Here is a 27,689-nt window from a genome sequence, read left to right on the forward strand (position 1 = left end):
GACGATTCCAAGTGTGGGAAGGTGACAGTAATATTTCCCCGGCACTGTATGGATTGGACCAGGAGTGGAGCGGTGAAGAAAGTAGAGTTGGGGCAGCGAAAAGTGCGATGGAGGAAAACCAAGATGGCGGCGGGTGGAGACCAGGCAGCGTGGTCGCAGGAGCAGCAGGAGTTTCTCCAGCGCTGCTTCACGGAGCTGAAGGCAGAGCTGTTGGAGCCGATGAAGGCTTCAATTGACAAGCTGCTCGAGACCCAGAGGGCCCAAGGGGCAGCGATCCGGGAGGTGCAGCAAAAGGCCTCCGAGAACGAGGACAAGATCTTGGGCCTGGCGGTGAAGATAGAGGCGCACGAAGGGCTGCATAAGAAATGGTAGGCGAAGTTCGAGGACATGGAGAATCGGTTGAGGAGGAAGAACTTGCGGATCCTGGGTCTCCCGTAGGGGTCGGATGTCGGAGAATACGTGGTCCCGATGCTGAACACGCTCATGGGCACGTGGGCTTTCCCGGGGCCTCTGGAGCTGGAGGGGGCCCATCGAGTCCTTGCGAGGCGGCCCAAGGCCATCGAGCCGCCGCGGGCGGTGCTGGTGCGGTTCCGCCGCTTCGTGGACACGAAGTGTGTCCTAAGGTGGGCAAAGAAAGAGCGGAACAGCAGGTGGGAGAATGCAGAGGTGCGGATATACCAGGACTGAAGCGCGGAGGTGGCCAAGAAGAGAGCCGGGTACAATCGGGCTAAGGCGGTGCTGCATCGGAAGGGAAAGTTGGACTCGGATTGAGGGTCGGTGGCGAGGGGATGTTGAGAGGGGATTGATGTGATTGTTGTGTTTTGGGGGATGTTCTGTTCTGTTTGGTACTGCTTTTTCTCTTTTGTTTTGTGGTTGGTAGTGGGGGTTTGGTGAGAGTGTGGACGTCGGTGGTTGGAAGAGGGGGCCCCGTTGGGGGGGAAGGGAGAGGGAAGGCCCGAGGTGGGGGAGCTGGGATTAGGCTGTGAAAGGGAGCTGCGCCAGAGCGGGAGGGGCCGGCTTGGTGGAAAGCGGGGCTTTTTCCTGTGTCAGGGGAGGAAGGGGCGGGGTCGGGGGAAGGGTGGTGCTGGAGAGGAGCGCCCGCTGATGGACAGGAGGGGGGGGAGGGGAGATTCTCACACTGGGGGGTCGAGGGAGTGGCGGGTGCAGCCGGGGTCAGCTGACTTATGGAAGTGCTATGGGGGGAGTAACGCAGCTTGTTTTTGGGGGGGTGGGGGGTGGAAACTGGGTTGCTGCTGCAATGGCCAAGGGGGAGCTGGAGTCTGTAGAGAGAGTCGGGGCTGGGGTCTGCCGCTGGGGGGAATGGAGAGTGTGGGAGGCGCGGGCACGTGGCTGGCCTAGAAAGGGTGATGGCTAATCGGCAGGGGTGCGGGCGGGCGGGTAGCCCCCTGATCCGGCTGATAACTTGGAATGTGAGAGGCCTGAACGGGCCGGTCAAGTGGGCCCGTGTGTTCGCGCACCTGAAGGGACTGAAGGCAGATGTGGTCATGCTCCAGGAGACGCACCTGAGGGTGGGAGACCAGGTTAGGCTGAGAAAGGGGTGGATAGGGCAGGTCTTCCATTCGGGATTGGACGCTAAGAATCGAGGGGTGGCGATTTTGGTGGGGAAGCGGGTGTCGTTTGAGGTGCTGAGCATTGTGGCAGACAATGGAGGTAGGTATGTGATTATGAGTGGTAAGCTGCAGGGAGTGCGGGTGGTCATGGTGAATGTGTATGCCCCGAACTGGGACGATGCCGGATTTATGCGGCGCATGTTGGGCCGGATCCTGGACCTGGAGGCAGGGAACTGGATAATGGGGGGGGCTTCAATATGGTATTGGATCCAGCATTGGACTGCTCTAGGTCCAGGACGGGTAGGAGGGCGGCTTTATGGGGGTTTATGGACCAGATGGGAGGAGTGGACCCATGGAGGTTTGTTAGACCGGGGGCCAGGGAATTCTCATTCTTTTCCCACGTCCATAGAGCCTACTCCCAGATTGACTTTTTTGTGAAGAGCAGGGCGCTGATTCCGTGGGTGGAGGACACGGAGTATTCTGCCATAGCCATCTGTGACCATGCCCCGCTCTGGGTGTACCTCGCTTGGGGAGGAGAGGGACCAGCGCCTGTTGTGGCGCCTTGAGCTGGGGTTGTTGGAGGATGGAGAGGCGAGCGGGCAGATCCGGGACTGCATAGAAAGATACCTAGAGGTCAACGATAATGGGGAGGTGCAGGTAGGGGTGGTCTGGGAGGTGCTGAAGGTGGTGATCAGCGGAGAGCTAATCTCCATTTGGGCCCACAAGGAGGGAAAGGAGAGGAGAGAGTGGGGGAGATGGTAAGGATAGATAGGAGGCACGCAGAGGTCCCCGAGGAGGGACTCCTCAAGGAGCAACGAAGCCTCCAAACCGAATTCGACTTGTTTTTTAAAAAATTTTTATTGAAAAATTTTGATTTTATACAACATTGACGCACCTTAGTAAAATACCGAAAATAACAATAATATTAACAATCATATACATTCGCCCCATCCCCATGAACAACCAAGCATTTTAACAACAACGCAAATGAACACACTATAAAGTTACAGAATAAACACTTCAATAATGCACCCCCCCCCCCCCCCCCCCCCCCCCCCCCCCCGGGTTGCTGCTGCTATTGACCAAGATACCTATCTCTGAGCCAGGAAGTCCAGAAAAGGCTGCCATCGTTTATAGAACCCTTGTATTGATCCTCTCAGGGCAAATTTCCTCCCACAGTCCAAAGATGTGCAGGTTAGGTGGATTGGCCATGATAAATTGCCCGTAGTGTCCTAATAAAAGTAAGGTTGGGGGGGGGGGGGGGGGGGTTGTTGGGTTAAGGGTATAGGGTGGGTTTGAGTAGGGTGATCATGGCTCGGCACAACATTGAGGGCCGAAGGGCCTGTTCTGTGCTGTACTGTTCTATAAAGTTACAGAATAAATACTACAATAATGCCCCCCCCCCCACCAAGTTACCCATCTCTGAGCCAGGAAGTCCAGAAAAGGCTGCCATCGTTTATAGAACCCTTGTATTGATCCTCTCAGGGCAAATTTGACCTTTTCCAGTTTTATAAATCCCGCCATGTCACTGATCCAGGTCTCCACGCTTGGGGGCCTTGCATCCTTCCACTGTAGCAGAATCCTTCGACGGGCTACTAGGGACGCAAAGGCCAGGACACCGGCCTCTTTCGCCTCCTGCACTCCCGGCTCTACCGCAACTCCAAAAATCGCGAGCCGAATTCCACTTGTTGACTACCAAGAAGGCAGAGGTACAGTGGAGGAGGGCGCAAGGGGGGGTGTATGAACACTGGGAGAAGGCTAGCCGGATGCTGGCACACCACCTTCGGAAGCAGGAGGCAGCGAGGGAGATCGGGGGAGTTAGAGATAAAGGGGGGAACACGGTGCGGAGTGCGGTGGGAATAAATGAGGTATTTAGAGACTTTTATGAGGGGCTGTATAGGTCGGAGCCCCCGACGGAGGAGGGTGGGATGCTCCGGTTTCTGGATCGGCTGAGGTTCCCGAGGATAGAGGAGGGGCAGGTGGCGGGGCTCGGGGCACCGGTTGGGCTGGAGGAACTGGCTATGGGACTGGGGAGTATACGGGTGGGGAAGGCACCGGGGTTCCCGGTGGAATTTTACAGGAAGTATATGGACCTGCTGGGCCCACTACAAGTGAGGACTTTCAATGAGGCGTGGGGGTTGGGGGGTTCCTACCCCCGACAATGTCTAGGGCGCTGATCTCGATGATCTTGAAGCGGGACAAGGACCCCTTACAGTGTGGGTCGTACAGGCTAATCTCGCTCCTCAATGTGGATGCAAAACTGTTAGCGAAGGTGTTGGCTACTAGAATTGAGGACCGTGTCCCAGGGGTCATCCACAAGGACCAGGTGGGTTTTGTGAAAGGGAGGCTCCTAAATGTAATCATGATGCCGGCAGTGGAGGGGTGGCGGAGATAGTGGCGGCTATGGATGCGAAGAAGGCCTTTGATAGGGTGGAGTGGGGGTACCTCTGGGAGGTACTGAGGAGGTTCGGGGAGGGGTTTGTCAGTTGGGTTAGGTTACTATACGAAGCCCCGGTGGCGAGTGTGGCAACGAATCGGAGGAGGTCGGAATACTTTCGCCTGTACCGGGGGACGAGGCAGGGGTGCCCCCTATCCCCCCCTGCTATTTGCGTTGGCAATTGAGCCTTTGGCGATGGCTTTGAGGGAGTCCAGGAACTGGAGGGGGTTGGTGGGGGAGGAATACCGGGTATCGCTGTATGCCGACGATCTGTTATTGTATGTGGCGGATCCGGTGGGGGGGATGCCGGAGGTGTTGCGGATCCTCAGGGAGTTTTGGGACTACTCCGGGTATAAACTCAACATGGGGAAGAGCGAGCTGTTCGTGGTACACCCAGTGGGCCAGGGAAGGGGGATAGATGAGCTTCCACTGAAAAGGGCGGAAAGGAGTTTTGGGTACCTGGGTATCCAGGTGGCCAGGAGCTGGGGGGCCCTACACAAGCTCAACCTGACGAGGCTGGTGGAGCAAATGGAGGAGGAGTTTAAAAGGTGGGATATGCTGCCGCTCTCACTGGCGGGTAGGGTGAAGTCGGTGAAGATGACGGTGCTCCCGAGGTTCCTTTTTAGATTCCAGTGCCTCCCCATCCTGATCCCTAAGGCCTTTTTTAAGCGGGTCAGCAGGAGCATTATGGGGTTTGTATGGGCGAAGAAGACCCCGAGGGTGAGAAGGGTGTTTCTGGAGCGGAGCAGGGACAGAGGGGGGCTGGCGTTGCCTAATCTCTGCAGGTAGTACTGGCTGCCAACGTGGCGATGATACGCAAGTGGGTAATGGAGGGGGAGGGGGCGGCGTGGAAGAGGCTGGAGATGGCGTCCTATGTGGGCGCGAGCCTGAGAGCGCTGGTGACGGCGCCGCTCCCGCTGACAAGGTACACCACGAGTCCAGTGGTGGCGGCGTCCCTCAAAATTTGGGGGCAATGGAGACGCCACAGTGGGGAGGTACAGGCTTCGGTGTGGTCCCCAATCCGAGAAAACCATTGGTTTGTCCCAGGGAGAATGGATCGGGGGTTCCTGAGCTGGCACAGGGCAGGTATTAGACGGATTGTGGACATGTTTATAGACGGGACGTTCGCGAGCCTTGGGGCGTTGGAGGAAAAATTCGGGCTCCCCCCTGGAAATGCCTTCAGGTACATGTAGGTAACGGCGTTCGTATGACGGCAGGTGAGGGCATTCCCGCTGTTGCCAGCACGCAGGATCCAGGATAGGGTGCTCTCGGGCGCATGGGTCGGCGATTTACCAGGAGATGCAGGAGGAGGAGGAGGCCTCGGTGGAGGAGCTAAAAAGTAAATGGGAGGAGGAGCTTGGGGAGAAGATAGGCGAGGTACGTGGGCAGACCCCCTGGGTAGGGTAAATTCTTCCTCCTCTTGCGCCAGGCTTAGCCTGATACAATTGAAGCAGAACGCACAGGGTGCACATGACAGGGGCAAGGCTGAGCCGGTTTTTTGGGGTAGAGGACAGATGTGCGAGGTGTTTGGGGAGCCCGGCAAACCACGCCCACATGTTCTGGGCGTGCCCAGCGCTGGACGAGTTCTGGAGGGGCGTTGCGAGGACGGTGTCGAAGGTGGTGAACACCCGGGTTAAGCCGAGCTGGGGGCTTGCAATATTTGGGGTATCGGACGAGCCGGGAGTGCAGGAGGCGAAAGGGGCCGGTATTCTGGCCTTTGCGTCCCTGGTAGCCCGGTGGAGGATTCTGTTGCAGTGGAAGGAGGCGAGGCCCCCAGGTGTGAAGCCTGGATCAGCAACATGGCACGGTTTATTAAATTAGAGAGGGTCAAATTTGCCTTAAGAGGATCTGTGCAAGGGTTCTTCAGGCGGTGGCACCCGTTCCTAGACTTTCTAGCGGAGTTTTAGGAGATGGTCAGCAGCAGCAGCAGCAACAACCCGGGGGGGAGGGGGGAGGGGGGGGGGGGGGGGGGGGGGGGCGGTATTCAGTGTTTACTATTGTATTTATTATCGTTTAATGGGGGGCATATAGTCTGGGGGAATGTGTGATACAGCTATACTCTGTTTATTTATGCGTTTTTTGTTGTTTCTCTTATTTTTGTAAGGGGGGTTTTGTTTGTTGAAAATATGTGAAAAATTTTGAATAAAAATTATTTTTTAAAACATGGTAGGACTTTGGTTTCTGACAGCAAAACTTGCAAGTGTAGTGTAAAAGAAGCAAAGAAAATTAGGGAGACATTTTTTAAAAATTCATTTGTGGGCTATGGGCACCACCGTCTAGGTCAGCATTTTTTTTTTTCTTTTATAAATTTAGAGTACTCAATTCATTTTTCCAATTAATGGGCAATTTAACATGGCTAATCCACCTAGCCTGCACATTTTGGGGTTGTGGGGGCAAAACCCACGCAAACACGGGGAGAATGTGCAAACTCCACACGGACAGTGACCCAGAGCCAGGATCGAACCTGGGACCTCGGCGCCGTGAGGCAGCAGGGCTAACCCACTGAGCCACCGTGCTGCCCAGGCCAGCATTTATTGCTCTTTGTGGTGGTGAGCTGTCTTCTTCAACTGCTGCAGTCCATATGATGTAGGTACACCCACAGTGCTGTTAGGGAGGAAGTTCCAGGCTATTGATTCAGCGTCAATGAAGGAACGGCAATATATTTCCAAATCAAGATGGTGAGTGGCTTGGAGGTGAACTTCCAACAAAGAACAAAGAAAAGTACAGCACAGGAACAGGCCCTTCGGCCATGCTAGCCTGCACCAACCATGTTGCCCATCTAAAGTAAAGTCTTCTCCACTTCCGTGGTCCGTATCTCTCTATTCCCATCATATTCATGTATTTGTCAAGATACCCCTAAACACCACTATTGTCCCTGCTTCCACCACCTCCTCCGGCAGCAAGTTCCAGGCACCCACTACCCTCTGGGTAAAAAGAACTTGCCTCGTACATCTCTAAACGTTCCTCCCGCACCTAAACCTATCCCTCTAGTAATTGACCCAATTAGTGGTGTTCCCATGTATCTGCTGCCCATGTCATTCTAGATGGTAGGAGTCATTGGTTGGGAAGGTGCTGCCAAAGGAGACTTGGTGAGTTCCTGCAGTGCCATCTTATAGATGGTACACATGGCTGCCACTGTTCGTCGATGGTGAAAGGAGTGAATGTTTGTGAAAGAGGTGCCAATCAAGGGGGCTGCTTTGTCTTGGATGGTGTCAAGCTTCTTGAGTGTTATTATAACTGCACTCATCCAGGCAAATGGAGAGTATTCCATCATATTCCTGACTTGTAACTTGATGGTGGACAGGCTTTGAAGAGTCAGGAGGTGAGCTATTCACCACAGGATTCTTCACCTCTGTCCTGTTTTTTTTTTGTTGCCACAGTATGTATATGGCTTGGCCAGTTCCATTTCTAGTCAATGGTACCCCCTCGGGATGTCGATTGTGGAGGATTCGGTGATGGTAATGACATTTAATGTCAAGCGGCAATGGTTAGATTCTCTCTTGTTGGAGATGGTCATTGCCTGGCACTGTGTGCAGTGAATGTTATTTGCCACTTGCCAGCCCGAGCCTGGATATTGTCCCGGTTTTGAAGCATGGACTGCTTCAGTATCTGAGGAGTCGGGAATGGTGCTGAACATTGTGAAGTCATCAGTGAATATCCCCAATTCTGACCTTATGATGGAAGGAAGGTTATTGATGAAGCAGCTGAAGGTGGTTGAGTCTAGGACACTACCCTGAGGAACTCCTGCAGTGATGTCCTGGAACTAATATTATTGGTTTCTGAATAGTTCTGCCACTAGAGAAAGGGACCAGTAGATTGTCTAATCCTCATTACTAGCAACACAGTGCAGCAGGGCAGGAAGTGTCAATTCAAAAGTCACAGGTTATAGTGCAAAAGCAAGCCACTCAACTCTTATCCCTATTAATTTGCACAGAGCCATCAAGTCTAATACCACTGTCTTGTTCAGACCCTTTTGTGAAACTGCTTTTGTTTTGCAGGTATCTCTGTGTTGTACAGTGATTTATACCAACGGTTTTCATATTTAAACTCCACTGTGTGTAAAGGAATGTATTGTAACCTCCCTTTAATCATTTTTCTAGTTATCTTACAAACCCTCTTAACCAACAAATAGAAGTAAACCTGCCATGATTCACTCTGTCATGACCCTTTATAATCTTGAAACCGTAATTTAGATTTAGATTTAGAACAGTACAGCACAGAACAGGCCCTTCGGCCCTCGATGTTGTGCCGAGCAATGATCACCCCACTCAAACTCACGTATCCACCCTATACCCCTAACCCAACAACTCCCCCTTAACCTTACTTTTTAGGACACTACGGGCAATTTAGCATGGCCAATCCACCTAACCTGCACATCTTTGGACTGTGGGAGGAAACCGGAGCACCCGGAGGAAACCCACGCACACACGGGGAGGACGTGCAGACTCCGCACAGACAGTGACCCAGCCGGGAACCGAACCTGGGACCCTGGAGCTGTGAAGCATTGATGCTAACCACTATGCTACCGTGCTGCCCCTAAATCTGCTGAATCCCAGAGACAAGCCCCGAAAGTTTTGCATCTTTTCATAACTGTAACCCCACATCACTGCTGGCATTGAATTGAGCCTATGCTGCATCTATTCTGTTGCTTTTGTCTCTTTTCTCTAATAAGGCACCCAAAACTCTATATAATATTTGACCTAAAGAGCCTGCCTAAGTTGAACATTACTCTCTTGCTTTCTGTGCTTCTATGAGGTGGCACAATAGTTAGCACTGATGCCTCACAGCACCAGAGTTCAATTCGGGCCGAAGGTGACAATCCATGTGGCGTTTGCACATTCTCCGCGTGTCCCCGTGGGTTTCCTCCAGTTGCTCCAATTTCCTCCCACAGTTCAAAGATGTGCAATTTGGGTGGATTGGCCATGCTAAATTGCCCCTAAGGGTGACGTTGCAGGAGTATGGTGGGGGATTGGGCCAACGTACGGTGGTCTTTCAAAGTGTTCGTGCAGACTCGATGAGCCAGATGGCTTCCTTCTCCTCTGTAGGGACTCTATATACAGTGGAGGTGAAGACTATGGAAACAGTTAAATAGTTGAGCTATCTTGTGTATTAATTAATTTGGGATAAGTGACTGTCTGTACATGTAATTATCATGTGAACATAGAATTTATACGTTGTGTCAATGGGCGATGATTTATAATGTTTGACATTCCAAAGATCATTCACTATGCTTTCATTCAGAATGCAATGACTCCTTCGTAAATTGCAGAGGTAATTTTTTTTTGTAAGCCTGTCTGTGCATGCAGAATAAATATTTTCTCCATTGTTGGTAATTGAGGCACTTGTTATGATCTCTGACCAGCCCCCAACATTTGTTAGGATACCGGACAAGAATCCCAAACACTTTTTTTTTTTCATTTGTAAAACTGTAAGGAAAAGGACACTACCCCAGGAGTGATGACTCTGATCAATAGATATCTTTTATGTTAAAACAAACTTTAATTTAAACACAGAATTAACCATATTAACATCAAAGAAAATAGCGTTACAATTATCAGTTAAACAGTTCTTAAACACAAGGAAAAACGTAAACTTGTGCCTTGCATCTTCACTCTAAATATTCCAATCAACACAAATAGACGCAAATGCCACTTATAAATAGAGTTAGCAGAGCAGGGTTATTTGTTTATCTGTATAGAGACTTTCTGGAGAGAGAACCTTTTCAAGATCAACCTGAAAATCCTTCTGTCTTGCCAAAGGCTTCTGCTGAACACAACAGCATTTGGCAAAATTGTTGTTCAACCTTTAGCAGACTGCAAAACTACAGACAGACCTGGCTCTATGCTCCACTCCCCCATAAATTATCTACACTCCAGGGAATCTCCAAAAATCATAATAATGTTTCATTAGGCATCTCTCTGTAAACAAATAAATGATTAAAATCGATCATGATCTAGCCTTTTACAACTTCTTAATTACAACTTTAACAGACATATTGCCTGGATATCTTAACCGAGGTTCTTTAATAATATTACTGCAACAAATACACACGAATCCAGGCTTTTTAAAAACCTTGCTGCAACAGATATACAATACAATATATATATATATCAATTTATTACATACTTAAAAGACCCTCTCTTTTTTTTTTAATTTAGTGTACCCAATCATTTTTCCAATTAAGGGGCAATTTAGCGTGGCCAATCCACCTAGCTTGCACGTTTTTGGGTTGTGGGGGCGAAACCCACGCAGACACGGGGAGAATGTGCAAACTCCACACGGACAGTGACCCAGAGCCGGGATCGAACCTGGGACCTCAGCGCCGTGAGGTGGTTGTGCTAACCACTAGACCACCGTGCTGCCTTTAAAAGACCCTCTCTTGATTGATTTTAAATTGTGGCATTGTTAAAAAAGATTCTAATTACCCAGCACTATATTTAAAGCAGTTTTTGCTCAGAATGCAATGCCCCCTTAAACTTGTAGAACCTGCAGTGAGAATGTTCCCAATCCAAGGAGCGAAGAACAACTAAGAGGTCTTGATCTCTTTGCCCGCTGTTCCATACATATGTCAATAAGAGTGATAGGGTTTCATAGATTATTACCAAAATGGACACTTTCATTTTCTTTTCATCATTAGAGAGGAGAAGGAATTCGAGTTTGAGTGTTAACTGTTGGTGCTTTAGTGTGTGTGTTGACAACTGTTCAGATGAACACAATGAAGGGTAACCCGTCTTAATAGCAAGACACAATGTATGTTTTTTCATCCTGCCTTTTAATCGGTAATGTTCACAAGGCTAAATTAATCTCACTTGCCATCAAATTTGTAAAGATGTTCTTTCTATTTTAAGGCAACAAGAATTATCTAATTTATTGCACGAGAAGAAATATGTGAAGGCTTTAGGATTGGCAATTTCTTTGAACCAACCCCAAACTGTGCTAACAGTGATTAAAGGTAAACATGATGATTCCATTCTATTTTTTCTTTTTGTTGCTTAACTCTGTGCTACAAAAGAACTGATATAACCAGCAATATTTTCAAAATAAGATATGTTGCAGAACTTGGCTGAGTAGCTGCAGTGGCTCACTGGGTAGCACTTCTGCCTCTGAGATGCATTTTCAATCAGTATTAAAATAAAGGTTATGGGGGATAAGGCAGAAATGTGGAGTTGAGGATCACCATATCAGATCAGTCACAATCTCATTGAATGGCAGAGCAGACTCGATGGCTGAATGGGCTCCTGCTCCTACGTCTTTTTTTTCCATCCTGCCCTTTAATCAATAATGTTCACAAGGCTAAAATAATCTCACTTTTCAATATAGGAATGTTCCATGAATGGGCATGAAGGTGGCAAATAGAGAATAATAAAGCAAGAGGAACAAAGAGAAACCTGTTAGTGTTCATAACTACTCTATAAAATTTGAGTGCAGTGTCAGGAGGCTGCATCCAAAGTGATCAGGGCCCTGGAAACTATCAGCATAAAACTAGAGCCACAATAATATACAAGAATTTGGTACGATCTCAATTAGAGTATTCTGTAAATGTTTGTTTCCCCCATTTTAAAAGTGCAGAGCAAGCCATCAAGTTCAATCCTGGTCTATGTGCTTTAAGCTTCAGCAATTTGACAACTGCACTTAGAAAATCACAACCTGATTAACCAAAATCGATTTTTAAATTTTTTTAAATTTAGAGTACCCAATTCATTTTTTCCAATTAAGGGGCAATTTAGCGTGGCCAATCCACCTACCCTGCACATCTTTGGGTTGTGGGGGTGAAACCCACGCATACACGGGGAGAATGTGCAAACTCCACACGGACAGTGACCCAGGGCCGGGATTCGAACCCGGGTCCTCAGCGCCGTGAGACAGCAATGCTAACCACTGTGCCACCGTGCTGCCCTAAAGTCGATACTTTCAATGAAATGGAAACTGTGTTTGACAAATCTACACCAGTGTTTTGAGGATGTGCTGAGCAGAATAAATAAAGGGAAGTCAGTGGATGTAATATATTTGGATTTCCAAAGACATTCGAGGTGCCGCTTGAAAGGCTGATACACAAGATATGGTCCATGGGTTGGGGGTGATATTATTGCATGATTTGAGGACTGAATAATGGTCAGAATGTTTAGATCACTTTCAGGTTAGTAGAATGGATCAATGGTCAATGCGTGGACCTCGGATATTTACAATATAGATCACCAATGTAGGTGGTTCCCTCACCTAACGCATTCAAATTTGCTGACGATACTAAGTTAATTAGGAAAGATTCAAAGAGACTGCATAGAACGCTGATAAGTTTATCTTTGTTCCTCTCGCTTTTACCCACTTGTGGTATACCCATTACTACTAATGCTGCACATCTAAAAGAATAATTCCACATTAATCTTTATTGGGAACATGACAGCATTTGACCCACTTCGACTCCATTCTTTGGCCCATCCATTGACTTCATCTCCTGCTGCCTGGGGAAAGCGGGCAGCATAATCAAAGACCCCCCCCCCCCCCCCCCCGGGGCTTACTCACTCTTCCAACTTCTTTCATCGGGCAGGAGATACAGAAGTCTGAGAACAGGCACGAAAGACTCAGAAACAGCTTCTTCCCCGCTGTTACCAGACTCCTAAACGACCCTGTTATGGACTTACCTCATTAGCACTACACCCCTGTATGCTTCACCCGATGCCGGTGTTATGTAATTACATTGTGTACCTTGTGTTGGCCTATTATGTATTTTCTTTTATTCCCTTTTCTTTTCATGTACTTAATGATCTTGTTGAGCTGCCCGCAGAAAAATACTTTTCACTGTACCTCGGTACACGTGACAATAAACAAATCCAATCCAATCCACTTAATAATAATAATAGCGTATTGTCACAAGTAGGTTACAATGAAGTTACTGTGAAAAGCCCCTAGTCGCCACATTCCGACGTCTGTTCGGAGAGGCCAGTACGGTAATTGAACCTGCGCTGCTGGCATGGGTTCTGCATTACAAGCCAGCTCTTTAGCCCACTGTGCTAAACCAGCACATGTTGTCCAAGTCCAATGATAAATATTCGATTTTTGTAAGGCTCTGACCCAACTCCACAATACCGTCTCATCTGCCAGTACCACCTATCCCCTGCTCCAGGTCTTCAATAAACCTATGGGGACCCAGGCTAGTGACTGGACTCCATTGGGAAGCAGTCTCAAAATTACTGACAACAGTGGTGTAGTCAGTTTGTAATCCAACTCACAATGGGACTTATTTTTAGCCCACAGTCCTTCATGTGGCATTTTGTCAAAAGCATTTTGGAAACCCAAACTCCGACAGCACCTTCCAAACCTGTGATCTCTCCCACCTGGAAGGACAAAAGCAGCATTCACCAGGGAACACAACCACTTACAGGTTCCCCTCCAAGCCACATACCATCCTGACTTGGAAATATATCACCGTTTCTTTGCTGTCGCTGGGTCAAATTCCTTGAACTTCCTCCATACCAGCAATGTAGGTGTATCTACACCACATGGACTACATAGGCGCAAGAGGGCAGCTCATCACCACCTTCTCAAACCAATTGGGGATGAGGAAAAATGCTGACCTTGCCAACAGTGCTCACATGCTATGAACACACTGTTTTAAAAAATAGTTATTTATTTGCCAAATTTCCTTTTTCTCCCATCCTATTGACAGAAATCTGGATCAGGTTTGTCAAACATGACGTTTGTTTTTTAAAGCCATGTTTAGTATTCCCTATCAAGTGCGAGCATTTTGTTTCAATATTAGACCAGACCCCAAATGTGATTTGGTTCCAGTAACTTTTTGTTTCAGGTAGACAAAATGCCAGTTACTTTCTAAGAGAATAAAGCCAAAAGATTTTGCAGCTTTTAAATAAATAGAATAAATTTCTATTACGCAAAAGTTAGCAAAGTAAACAATTAACAATATCTATCTTGTAGACTAACATCCAGAATTAGCATGAGTTAAACATGAATGGACAGGCAAACTGTGGCCGAACACACACAAACTGCGCATTAAATAACAGACACGACCAAGACAGATCCCATGGGTTTCTGAGTAACCCACCCAGAATGTCTGCACTCATTATGAATCACAAAATCCTTTTTTTTATAAATCCGCTGCGTTCCATCAACAGCTCGAACTTGGGTCTTCTCCAACGACCGCTCGCTGCCCAGTTGCTTAGCCTCTTCTCCTGAGACTGCCCCACTGGGTTCGCAAGGCTGCACTCCGGCATCGAATCACTGGCACAATTCCAGCTCTCCAGCTGCTCTGGCCCACAGGCCTTTCTTTGCCCCAACTGCCAACTTCATCAAAAGACAGCTACTGCTGACAGGCTTTTTCGTTGCCCAACAGCCAGCTCTCCAGCAGACGGTTTCCTTTCAATTCCACTGAGCCCAGAATGCCCAGAGCCAGCAACCTGCTGCCGTCTTTCTCAGTTTCCCACTGGCCTCTTCTGAACCGCAATTACACAGAACTACCAAATGGCTGCCAGAGCTTCTCTGAGCCCCCAGCTTCTCAGTACTGACCTGACGTCCGCTGGATGGAGCTACCACCTTCTTCAATTTCTCCCAAGTAATTCTTTGATTAACTGCTGTTCACTGACCCGTGAACTGATCTGTGTGATCTATTACAGCCTCCAACAGGGTCCTGCCCTGTTCATGGGCAGAATTAGATATCAGCACTCAGGACGCATGCTTTAAATGTTACAACATCTGTTCAATTCACTCTAGGCCAACATTTATTGCCCATCGCTAATTGCCCTCCAGAAGGTGGTGGTGAGCTGCTTTCGTAAACCGCTACAGTCCATGTGGTGTGGATACACCAACAATGTTGTTAGGGAGGGAGTTCCAGGATTTTGACCCAGCGACAGTGAAGGAACGATTATATATTTCCAAGTCAGGGTGGGTGAATGGCTTGGAGGGGATCTTCCAGATGGTGGTGTTCCCATGTACCTGCTGCCTATGTCCTTATAATGGTAGTAGTCGTGGATTTAGAAGGACTAAGAAAATGTTTGGCTTATCCAATTCCAGAGACTGAAGCACACATTCTAGGCTGACATTTAATTGAATTAGAACATAGAACAGTACAGCACAGAACAGGCCCTTCGGCCCTCGATGTTGTGCCGAGCAATGATCACCCTACTTAAACCCACGTAACCCAACAATCCCCCCATTAACCTTACACTACGGGCAATTTAGCATGGCCAATCCACCTAACCCGCACATCTTTGGACTGTGGGAGGAAACCGGAGCACCCGGAGGAAACCCACGCACACACGGGGAGGACGTGCAGACTCCACACAGACAGACAGTGACCCAGCCGGGAATCGAACCTGGGACCCTGGAGCTGTGAAGCATTGATGCTAACCACCATGCTACCGTGAGGCCCCTCTTCTTGGTAAACCATTGAGTCTGTTAACTCTCAGGGGAGACATTAGACAACAGTCCCATCTAACTCTCCGATTCCACTTGACAACATGAGCGATGCTACCAACTGCAGTTTTGTTTCTAATCTACTGCTGCGGTTAAATGCATTGATCTAGAAGTTGCTGGGTTTTAATCCTTTATTAAATAAGGAATCCATGTGAATCTTTCTCCACTCATCTCTGATGTTCCACCTTTTCATTGAACTATTCACACTAATTATTAAGGCATTATTCCTTAGGCCTCAGACATTTCCTTCAGTATCATATTAGATCAGTCATGATCTCATTGAATGGTGGCGCAGACTCGATGGGCACAATGATCTACTTCTCCTCTGTCTTATGGTCTTAGGGTCTTATGCTGTGAATATGGAGCAGTCACCCAGCATCAGATGCCTTCATTTGAAATGCCTAAAATAGCAAAGTCGCATCCCCTTGTGGGTTAGCAATCTCAAATGACTAGTGTTATCTTCATCCTGACGTAATAAATATTGATACAGATAATGTGTGCCTATACCGTCACAACATGTTTGGTTCACTCAGTTGCACTACATGTTTTGTGACCAATCTCACCACCATTCTTTGCATTGTGTTATGGGCCAGGGTTTAGAGAACCCCAAAGGGTATCATGGAGGTCACCTTACCCACAATCTTTAATTGTGGTATGGGGAGCACACTGCCCACTCTACAGGTGTGGTACAGCAGAAATGTGAAAGTATATTTTAAAGCAAAACAATGTATATTCTAGGAAATCAAGTTAACCTTTTAAAACATACAGTGAACATCTTAGCAACCATCAATTCAAATACAACCCCCAAAGACTACAACACTAAGTAATCCTTAATAACGTCCCAAACAACATCCAGAAGACAAAAGAAACACCTTTTAATAGAAGCACATTAGATTTACATTCACTTCTGAGAACATTTATAATTCTGAATTCACCAAATGATCAAGAGATAGTCTTTTCATGGCAGAGAGATCAACAGTACGCCTGCTCTGTCTGGCTTCAGCTCCAACACTGAAAACGAAACCAAAAACTCACTCTATAGCAGCCTGCTCAAAAACAAAAGTAAAAAGCTGACAGACAGCCCAGCTCCACCCACTCTCTGACATCACTGCAGTAGTAAACACCCATTTTTCAAAGGTACCCTCACTACAGATATTTATATACATACCCATTTATAAACAGCCATTTCTTAAAGGTACTCTCACATGACAATTGTTGTGACATTGGATACCAGTTATGTGCGTAGGTGTATTGGGAGGGTGCGGATGGATCACGGGTCCATTTGAGAGTAAATTATCATTCCATCTGATGGCTCCGAGGATTATCAGTCCTCCAAGCTTCCTTTTTGTTTACCTCTCCCAGGCAATCACTTGGCTACAAATTGTGGGGAAAGAAGCACAGAGTCATGGTGCTGCCAGCATCACGAGTGTGGGGGCAGATTTGATGGGCCAGCTAGTCTTTAATGTTCCTCCCTGTTATTTTTGTATGTGTGTTCCTTGAGTTATTTTCAACTTTAATCATGCCTACTGCACTTCAACTAAACGGTAGCACAGTGGTTAGCACTGTTTCTTCACAGCGCCAGAGTCCCAGGTTCGATTCCCGCCTTTGATCACTGTCTGTGCGGTGTCTGCAATTTCTCCTTGTGTCTATGTGGGTTTCCTTCGGGTGCACTGGTTTCCTCCCACAAGTCTGGAAGACGTGCTTGTTGGGTAATTTGGGCATTCTGAATTCTCCCTCTAAGTACCCGAACAGGCGCCGGAATGTGGCGACTAGGGGCTTTTCACAGTAACTTCATTGCAGTGTTAATGTAAGCCTACTTGTGACAATAAAGATTATTATGATCAGTGGAAGAGTTAGTGTGGTTGAGAAGTATCTCTTGTGTTGCAGAATTGTTACAGCACAGAAGGAAGCCATTCAGCCCTTCGTGTCTGCACCAGCTCTCAGAATGAAGAATTCCCTTAGTGCCATTCTCTCACCTTCTCCTATATTGTGAGGGTGTGGATAATTCTTCCTTTTCAGATAGCAGCCTAATTGCCTTTTGTAGACTCTGATTAAACCTGTTGCCACCATGCTGTCAGGCAATGTATTCCAAACCCTGGCCATTCACTGAGCCAAAGTTTTTTTTTCTCGTATCACTTTTGTTTATTTTACCAATTATTAATAATGCTCAAAGTATGCAAGTGTAAACAATTCCAAGGAACTTGATCTGCCTTTGGACTATTTATCGCAGTATTTGACAGGTATATATGTATGCCAGGAAGGGTGTCACAACAGCCATATCCATAAATTGAACAAGGTTCAGCGAAGAGCATAGAACCATAGAAAAGTTGTAGTGCAGAAAGAGGCCATTCAGCCCATCATGTCTGCGCTGACGAGAAAGGGGAAAAAAGAACTAGCCGCTCATTTTAATCCTACTTTCCAGCCCCTGGTCCTTAGCCTTGCAGGTTCCACCACTTCAAACGCAGATCCAAGTACTGTTTTAAATGAGTTGAACGTTTCAGCCTCAACCACCAACTTGGGCAGTGAATTCCAGACGCCCACCACCCTCTGGGTGATGAAGCTTTTCCCATGTCCCCTCTAATCCTTCTACCAATCACTAGAAATCTAGTTGATTGTATCAACATTCAAGCAAGAGTTGGAGAAACAAAGTTGAACTTGGAGGTATTAGAAGATATGGAGATGCTTTTTAACTTTTGATTACCCAGTTCTCATCTGAGAAACAGGTGGGTGTTTACAGTTGAAAATGAGGATGATGGGCCTTGGCTGTTCCATTGCTGTTCAGAATCTGGCTAATGCAATTTTCAAACAGCACACTTGGCAGGATGCTTAACTGTGCAAGTCAGAGTCCTACTTAACTTTAGAATCCTTATTGCAATTTTCGATGCAAATGAGAGGCGTGCGAGTCAACCTTGCTCTACTCATTTGAACCAGGTCTTGAGCAATTCACGAAAAGGCGTCGACATTTATTCTTATCTGGCATGAAGGGACAGGAGTGCTCCAGGACTGCTGTCATCTCAAACTCAACCCACGGTTATCTCCTCTTCCCACCCTCCCCAGCCTTACTGATGGGAATGGATTTGGGAGGTCAAATGTTCAAGGACCTGAGAGGAAAGGAAGGTTGGAGGTGGGGGAGTCCTGGTGGGAGCTAGCCAATTTCCTGTCTGCTCAAAACTGAGAGAAACATTAGGATATCCTGCAGCTTTCCGGCAGCAGTCAAACCATTTCCAAACCCCAAAATGGTTTGTGCTTCCTGGCACCAACCTCTGGCCTAATTTGGGTGCAAGTCTAAAGTTGGCCTCATGATATTTTCTGAACACTGGGCCTTTCTGGCTCATAATGATCATTTCGGGACCTGTATGTTCGTTTATGTAATATGTTGATTGCTGGCTTGGGAAACAATTCTGGTGCTCATTATTCCCTTCATAAGATTTCCTCATGTTCAATTTAGGCTAATGGGCCAAGTGAATAAAATGTGTACAAGGGATGAGTAAGTTAGCAAGTCTGGATTACATAGCACTATTGTTTCATCATCGCTGTCCACACTCTTCAGTGACCTAAAGTGGAAAATAGTTACAAAGTTGACTAAAAGATAAAAATTTAGTCTGATAAAATAAATTGTTAACCGGACATCACAATAAAGTGTCCCCTCTACATGGTCGCTCTGGTTCAGCTGTGCCAGTCACTTCTATAAACCCCCTTCGCGTTCCCCATAATCCAGAATACATTGTTTATTGACCAGGAAGAAAAGGAAAATTACTGCAGATGCTGGAATCTGAAACAAAAACAGAAAATACTGGACAATCTCAGCAGGTCTGACAGCATCTACGGAGAGAGAAGGGAGATAACGTTTCGAGTCTAGATCACTTTATCAAAGCTGGAGAGAACTGGAAACAGGGCCAGATTTATACTGTTGTTTTGGGAGGGGGGGGGGGGGGCGTGGAGTGGTGGGGCTGGATTGAGGACCAGCGGTAGGTGGAGATTGACAAAGATGTGGACAGAAAGATAAAGGGAATGTAAATGGTGGTGATTAAGGCTAGGAAGAGTGTTTATAGCGGCGCATAACAAGATTAGAATGTGTGAATGGCAGAACAAAGGTGGGCAGTGTGTCAAAGGGGAACTAGGTACAGATGGCCCAAGTGGGGTGGGGGGAGGGGGACAGTGGTGAGGGAATAATAGATCTATGGAAGAATTGGAGATAAATTGATAGAAATAAAAATGAGTTGAGATGAAGACAGAGTTCACAGTCTGAAGTTGTTGAACTCAATGTTGAGTCCGGAAGGCTGTGGGGCAGCATGTGGCACGGTGATTAGTACTGGAACTGTGGCGCTGAGGACCCAGGTTCGAATCCCGACCCTGGGTCACTGTCCGTGTGGAGTTTGCACATTCTCCCCATGCCTGCATGGGTTTCATCCCCACAACCCAAAGATGTGCAGGTTAGGTTGATTGGCCATGCTAATTTGCCCCAAAATTTAGGGAAAAATTAATTAGGTACTCTAAATTTATTAAAAAAGAGAAGACTGTAACATGCCTAATCAGAAGATGAGCTGCTGATCCTTCAGTTTGCGCTGGGCTTCACTGGAAAATTGCAGCAGGCCAAGGATGGACATGTGGATGTGAGAGCAGAATGATAAGTTGAAATGACAAGTGAAGGAATTTCTGGGTCCTGCTGTGGACAGACCGGAGGTGTTTTGCAAAGTGGGTCACCCAATCTGCTGTTAGTCTCTCCAATGTAGAGTAGACCGCAGAGGAGACATTGAACATAGAACATACAGTGCAAAAGGAGGCCATTCGGCCCATCGAGGCTGCATCAACCCACTTAAACCCTCACTTCCACCCTATCCCCGTAACCCAATAACCCCTCCTAATCCTTTTGGACACTAAGGGCAATTTATCATGGCCAATCCACCTAACCTGCACGTCTTTGGAATGAGGGAGGAAACCGGAGCACCCACTTCATTGAAGCCTACTCGTGACAATAAGCGATTTACATTTTCATTTCATTTCATGTGCAGACTCCGCACAGACAGTGACCCAGCGGGGAATTGAACCTGGGACCCTGATGCTGTGAAGCCACAGTGCAATCCACTTGTGCTACTGTGTTGCTAGACAATGTCTAGTTCAATGAATGTGTGGCCAAGGATTGTATGTAGGCCCTTGCAGTATAAATTTACTACAGTATCTCTCACCAGGTTTTACAGAAAGCAAATTCAAAATTACAAGCCAACAAATTGATATTTCTTGTACAGAATATATGAATGAACATGATTTGGTTTACGCAGTATGAACTGTTGATCTCCTATGCTGCTCAGTTCATGTACAAACTGAGCCTGCTGACACTCCAGGTAGCTAGCTAGCTATATCAAATTCGGCTGGCTCTTGATTTCTAATACAGACTACTTGGATCCAGTTGTCCAGTCTGCAGTTCAGATCTTGTGAAAGAGCAAGCAAATTCCTTTCAGATCATCGCAACAAATGGTTGTTCTGGGGAGCTGTCAACTACAAAGGACCCAAATTGAGATTTGTGGAAAAATACTATGCCTTTTAATTTTTATCCCATCCTTAAAATTACAACTCCAAAGCGTAGAGCCCTTAATCTATCTCATTGCTTTCTCCAAAAACCAAGTCAAATAGAATACAATTCATGGATCTATTAAGCCAAATTGGTTGACTGTTAGCGTCAGAGGGACACAACCTTTTTTGATCTCTTAAGATGCTTATTGATGACTAGCTGTTCCAACTTGTGTTGTCCTAGGATATTTATAAAATTTACTTACAAAACCCGCTTTGATGCTCTCTGGTCTGCTAACTAACACTGCCATTTTTAAAATTCAAAGAATCCTTAGTGAAGAATGAGGCCATTCAGCCCATTGAATCAACACCGACCCTCTGAGGGGGCATCCTACCAAGGCCCACTTCCCCCGTCCTATCCCTGTAACCCCACCTAACCTGCTTATCTTTGGACGCCAAGGAGCAATTTAACATGGCCAATCTACCAAACCTGCACATCTTTGGACTGTGGGGAAACTGGAGCACCTGGAGGAAACCCACTCAGACACGAGGAGAATGTGCAAACTCCACACAGTTACCAAGGCTGGAATTGAACCCGGATTCATGGCGCTGAGAGGCAGTAGTGCTAATCACGTGCCGCCAATTTATTTAAGGGATGTGGGCAACTGAGATGCTGGCTGGTCCAGCATTCATTGCCCATCCCTCATTGCCCTAGTGAAGATGGTGGTGAGTTTCCTTATTGAACCACTTGGAAGTTCCCCTCCAAGTCACTCACTTACCATCTCAATGTGGAAATATATCACCGTTCTTGCACTGTTTCTGGGTCAAAATCCTGGAACTCCCTCCCTAATAGCACCTCGGGGTCTGCAGTAGTTCATGAGGACAGCTCACCATCACCGTCTCAAGGGAAACTAGAGATGGGCACTAAATGCTGGCCTAGCTAGTAACACCCACGTCCTGTAAATGAATAATAAATAAAAAGAAATGTATAATATATAGATATAGAAAAATATTAAAATCATATAAATTATCACCTTCAACAATGATCCATTTGCAGGAATAAAATCCTCTTTGGAAAATACTGTATTAAAGTTTAAGTATATTAAAATATTGTAATTATTTGTTCTTTTTTTTTCATAGCGATTCTTGGTGAATCTAATGGACAAGTAAGACTGGAATCAACAATACTAAAGTTGCGACAAGATCAAAAGGTATGGGTTTGTATTTCCTGGTATCATAGGTATTTCTTGTTGTAAAGGAGTTGCAGCAGATATAAAATTAAAACAGAAATACAAGTTACAAGAAGGTTCCAAAGGGATTGAGTTGAGTGAGCCAGAGTTCAATGTGGGATGTGTGAGGTCACTGCTTTGAACCTGAGAGAGACAAATGGTTTCTTCATCGTGCTGGGACCACAACTTTTCACAATATACATCAACGATCTGGAGGAAGGAACTGAAGGCACTGTTGCTAAGTTTGCAGATGATACAAAGATCTGTAGAGGGACAGGTAGTATTGAGGAAGCAGGTGGGCTGCAGAAGGACTTGGACAGGCTAGGAGAGTGGGCAATGAAGCGGCAGAAGGAATACAATGTCGGTAAGTGTGAGGTTATGCACTTTGGAAGGAGAAATGGAGGCATAGAGTATTTTCTAAATGGGAAGATGCTTAGGAAGTCAGGAGGACAAAGGAACTTGGGAGTCCTTGTTCACGATTCTCGTGCAGGTTCAGTCGGCAGTTAGGAAGGCAAATGCAATGTTAGCATTCATGTTGAGAGGGCTAGAATACAAGACCAGGGACGTACTTCTGAGGCTCTATATAAGGCTCTGGTCAGACCCCATTTAGAGTATTGTGAGCAGATTTGGGCCCCATAACTAAGGAAGTGCTGGCCTTGGAAAGGGTCCAGAGGAGGTTCACAAGAATGATCCCTGGAATAAAGAGCTTGTATGAGCAATGGTTGAGGACTCTGGGTCTGTACTCATAGGAGTTTAGAAGGATGAAGGGGGATCTTATTGAAACTTAAAGGATAAGCAAGCTTGGATACGTGGCCTGGATAGAGTGGACGTGGAGAGGATGTTTCCACTTGTTGGAAAAACTAGAAGCAGAGGACACGATCTCAAACTAAAGGGACGATCCTTTAAAACAGAGATGAGGAGGAATTTCTTCAGCCAGACTGTGGTGAATCTGTGAAACACTTTGCCGCAGAAGGCTGTGGCGGCCAAATCACTCTGTCTTTAAGACAGAGATAGATAGGTTTTTGATCAATACGGGGATCAGGGGTTATGGGAGAAGGGAGCAGAATGGGGATGAGAGAATATCAGCCATGATTGAATGGCGGAGCAGACACGATGGGCCGAGTGGCCTAATTCTGCTCCTATGTCTTATGGTCTTCAAATTTCTTATTGGTGAGAGACTCAGACACTTAAATAGTTTAGCTCCTCCATAGCTTTTACGTACACTTTGCGACAAGCTAGTTTTTGCCGCAATCTCAAACCACTGCAGTCCAAAGACACAAAAAGTGACTGTAAAATCTGATGGAACATTGACCTTCATCTCAAGGAGATGGGCATACAAAAGTGAGCAATGTGAGCTAAACTACACTATTTTCCAGAAGGTTTTTTGGCTGAAATTTCAACCCAAACTAATTTACATGATTGCCAAAGGTGAAATCTTCCATGAACAACTGCATTTGGGCAGCTTTTTGGAAGAGTGTTAACCTGCGTCATGGCACCAAGGAGCGAGGTTCAGTCCCGGCCTGGGTACCTATAGGGTATTCTAAATTTATTTTTAAAAATAAAGATAATTTTTAAAAGCTTTTTAAAGATGTCTCCTGGTGTCCTTTTACCTAAAAAGAAGTTTAATTTTAAGAGCCAGAGGACCTGCAAACTGTTGCAATTAGTGGACTTTGCTGTGATGATTGATTGATTTGGTGGTTTTGTTAGGTTTAGTTGACAGTTGTGCTTCTTGCACAATGTTTATTAAACCAACGCAAGTGCTCAAGCTTAACCATCCTTTGAGCTGGTTTGACCAGTTTTGGGTTTGGAATGAAAGGCGCAGCCCAATGGAAATGCAGACCTCAGCCCTTTCTTGCTTTTTATATGGCTATATTAATAGTTGAAAAGTGATTCGTCCATAAAACTGTATACCCAGCAAAAATCCTAAAAAATTGCAGTTTATAAGATTTGGAAAAGAACGACTGATTCATTTTGTTTTATTTTCCTTAGAGTCTGTGTTAAAGTTCTGCATCATATGGAACACAAACTCTAAAAACTGTCATGAAGCTCAATCTATTATCCAGATCCTTCTGCGAAATGAAACGCCTGAGCAACTTCTTCAATACAATGGGATCAAAACTGCTCTCGAGGGATTAATCCCCTATTCTGGTAATTAGACAATTGCCCTGTTGGTTTATATCAATTTTCTTAAATGTATTTTTTGTATTAAATGTATGTGTTCTTCACTATTACTTGGTTGAAGAGCTACATAGTTTATGAAACGTGTCCATTTTCTGCAGTTAATGCCTTTTATCTCACCTTGTTCAAGTGTGTGTCAGTCTAGCTGGAAAATGCCAGTAAGGCAATCGAGGGCGCAGGACATCACATGTAAATAAAACCCCGCCCTTGCCCAATTTCAGCTTGTGAACCTTTCCCGCATGGCCACAGGAACAGAATCAAGAAGAATGTTGGGCATTTTGTTGTACATGGTTGTTTTGGGGTTTTCTATTTTCTGCCTCTAACCCCAGGTCAATACATATTTCATGTCACACTATTGTATTGCACAACTTGCTCAATCTCAAGAGGGCCATGGTAGAAGACTCTTATTACCAACAGTGGTCATAAGCTGATGACGCTCGGTTGAAATAAGACTTCCTGGCGAGCCCTCAGCTAGGACCCAGAAACCACAGTCGTCCGGGACTTTTAAAAATCAATATTTTTTTGTTTGAAAGGAAAAGTCCCAGATGTATTTTATAAAGTAAACTGCTTGTCTTTTTCTCTCCCCTTTGCTGGTCTCTGGTCTGTGCATATCCAGTATTTCTTGTTTGAGAAATCCCGAACATTTCCACCTGGATGTTGTTTTCTCTCTTTATTGAATTTGTCTTGTTTTGTGAAATGTCACCTTCTCTAAGTGTTTATTATTCTCTTCATATTTGTTTGAGGCAGAATTTCCTTGCATTGTCACTAGATCTATGCAGCTGATTGCCTTTTATTGAATACTTCCAGAGCGACACTTCCAGCGGCTCAGCAGATTGTTCCAGGCCTCCATGTTTTTGGATTATATGTGGCAGAGTATGCGACTGATTGAGAAATCCAGGTGTGTACAAGGCTATAAATAACTGCAGGGGAGTGCTGTGACAAAGGGTGGGATTTTCCAATCCCGTCTGCCCACAGACTGGAATTTTCTCGAATAACTCGATGAACGGCTGCCACCTCCGAGCAAACCCCTGCAACGACCTTCTCAAGGCACATTACATTTTTTTTGAGTCTGAGAAACCCTGCCATGTTGCTACCCTACACCCCTAACTTCGGGGACTCCAAGTCCCTCCACTCTAGTAAGATCCGACTCCGGGCCATCAGAGAGGCAAAAGTCAGGACATTGGCCTCACTCACCCCTTGGGCTCCCGGGTCTTCCGACACACCGAAGATCGGCACCTCTGGAATCGGAACCACCCTCATTTTTAAGACCTCTGACATGACGTCAGCAAACCACTGCCAGAAACCCCTCAGCCTAGACATGCCAAAACATATATGGCTATGGTTCGCAAGATCCCCCGCACAGCACCCACACCTATCCTCCATCTCCTCAAAGAACCTGCTCATCTGGGCCACAATCGTGTGTGCCCTGTGGACCACCTCAAACTGTATCAGGATGAGCCTGGCGCATAATGAGGATGCATTTACTCTCAGGGCCTCATCCCGTAACCCGGCCTCCAACTCCCCACCCAGCTCTTCACCCACTTTCTCTTCACCTCCACTATTGGGGCACCTTCCCACTCCATCAACTCCTTAAAAATCGCTGAGACCCCTTCCCCTTTCCTACTCCTGTTCTCGATACCACCTTATCCTGTAGCCCCTGGGGCGGCAGATGTGGGAAGGTCGAAACCTGCCTCTGCACAAAATCCCTCACCTGCAGATACTGGAACCCATTTCCCCCTGGCAACTCAAAACTCCTCCACCTCCTCCAAGCTCGGGAAACCCTCATCAATAAAGAGATACCCAAATCTCTCAACCCCTGCCCGCTGCCACCTCCGAAAGCCCCCATCCCGCCCCCCCTGGGGCGAACCAGTGGTTATTACATATCGGTGCCCACACCGACGCCTCTAACCCCATGTGCTGCCTCCACTCTTCCCACACCCTCAGGGCTACCATGACTAACGGGCTAGTGGAGTACTGAGCCAGCATGAATGGCAGAGGTGCCGTTAACAGTGCCCGCAAACCTGTGTCCTTGCATGAGGCCACCTCCACCCACTCCCATACCGACCCCTCCCCCACTACTCACTTCCTGACCATCGCATTATTCGCCGCCCAGTAGTAGTTAATGAAATTCGTGAGGGCCAGCCCCCTCTCCAGCAGCACCTTTTTCACCCGCGGAGTTTTCCCCACCCAAACAAATCCCGCGATCTCTGCATTCACCCTTTTGAAGAACGCCTTGGGGATAGAAATTGAGAGGCTCTGGAAAACAAACAAAAACCCTCGAGAGGACCATCCTTTTAATTGTCTGTACCCGCCCCACCAATACCAGTGACAACGGGAGTGCGTCCCACCTCCGGAGGTCCCCCCCCCCCCCCCCCAAAATATGTTCTACCAGCCGCCCCAAATTCAGTTTACGCAGCTGCTCCCACTCCCGCGCCACCTGGTTGCCCAAATATCGAAAGCTCCCTCCCACCACCTTGAACGGCATCTCACCCAATCTCTTCTCCTGCCCCCTCGTCTGGATTGCAAAGACCTCACTCTTACCCACAAAGAATTTGTATCCCGAAAACCAGCCAACTCCATTATCCCTCCAATTCCCCCCAGTGGGTCCGACATGGGCAGAAGCAAATCGTCTGCGTAGAGCGAGACCCTGTGTCGTTCTCCCCCCCACCCCCCCAGGTGTACTATCCCCTGCCAGACCCTCAACGCTTTCAATGCCACTGGCTCTATAGCCAAGGCATACAACAGTGGGGAAAGTGGACATGCCTCTTCCCCCGATGCAACCTGAAGGAATCTGATCTCACCCGATTTGTCCGCACGCTCGCCACCGGCTCCTGGTATAGCAACCAGACCCAATCCACAAATCCCTGTCCAAACCCAAACTGCCCCAGGACCTCCCATACGTATTCCCACCCACCTAATCAAAGCTCTTCTCTGCGTCCATGGCCACCATCACCTCAACGTCGCGCCCCTCTGGAGACATCGTAATTAATTTGAGCAACTTCCTAATGTTGGTTGGCAAGTTCCGCCCCTTAACGAATCCCGTCTGGTCCTCTCCTATTACCCCTGGGACACAGTCTTCGATCCTTGTGACCAGGATCTTTGCCAATAGTTTGGCATCCACATTTAACAGGAATATCGGCCGATACGACTTACAGTTTTCCTTATCCAGTTTTAAGATGAGGGAGATCGACTCCTGTGACAATGTCGGGGGGGAGCACTCCCAGCTCCTTTACTTCATTGAAGGCCGTTACCTACAGCGGTCCCAACACCCCCAAGAACTGCTTATAAAATTCCACCGGGTTCCCATCCGGTACCGGGGCCTTACCCAATTGCATCGCCTCC

The 27,689-nt window shown here is 47.0% G+C and overlaps 1 protein-coding gene across 1 annotated transcript in view; it reads left to right on the forward strand.

Annotated features, from left to right (window-relative positions):
* The window catches only part of tbl3 (transducin beta like 3), a 90,414-nt gene that overhangs the window by 55,101 nt on the left and 7,624 nt on the right, over positions 1 to 27,689 (forward strand). The window contains exons 19-22 of the mRNA XM_038819918.1: positions 10,857 to 10,960; positions 22,081 to 22,150; positions 24,157 to 24,317; positions 25,155 to 25,245. Coding sequence (XP_038675846.1) covers positions 10,857 to 10,960; positions 22,081 to 22,150; positions 24,157 to 24,317; positions 25,155 to 25,245 — 426 coding nt within the window. The remainder of the gene's footprint in view (positions 1 to 10,856; positions 10,961 to 22,080; positions 22,151 to 24,156; positions 24,318 to 25,154; positions 25,246 to 27,689) is intronic.

Source organism: Scyliorhinus canicula, chromosome 15 (assembly GCF_902713615.1).
Source record: "Scyliorhinus canicula chromosome 15, sScyCan1.1, whole genome shotgun sequence".
Classification (NCBI taxonomy): Eukaryota; Metazoa; Chordata; class Chondrichthyes; order Carcharhiniformes; family Scyliorhinidae; genus Scyliorhinus; species Scyliorhinus canicula.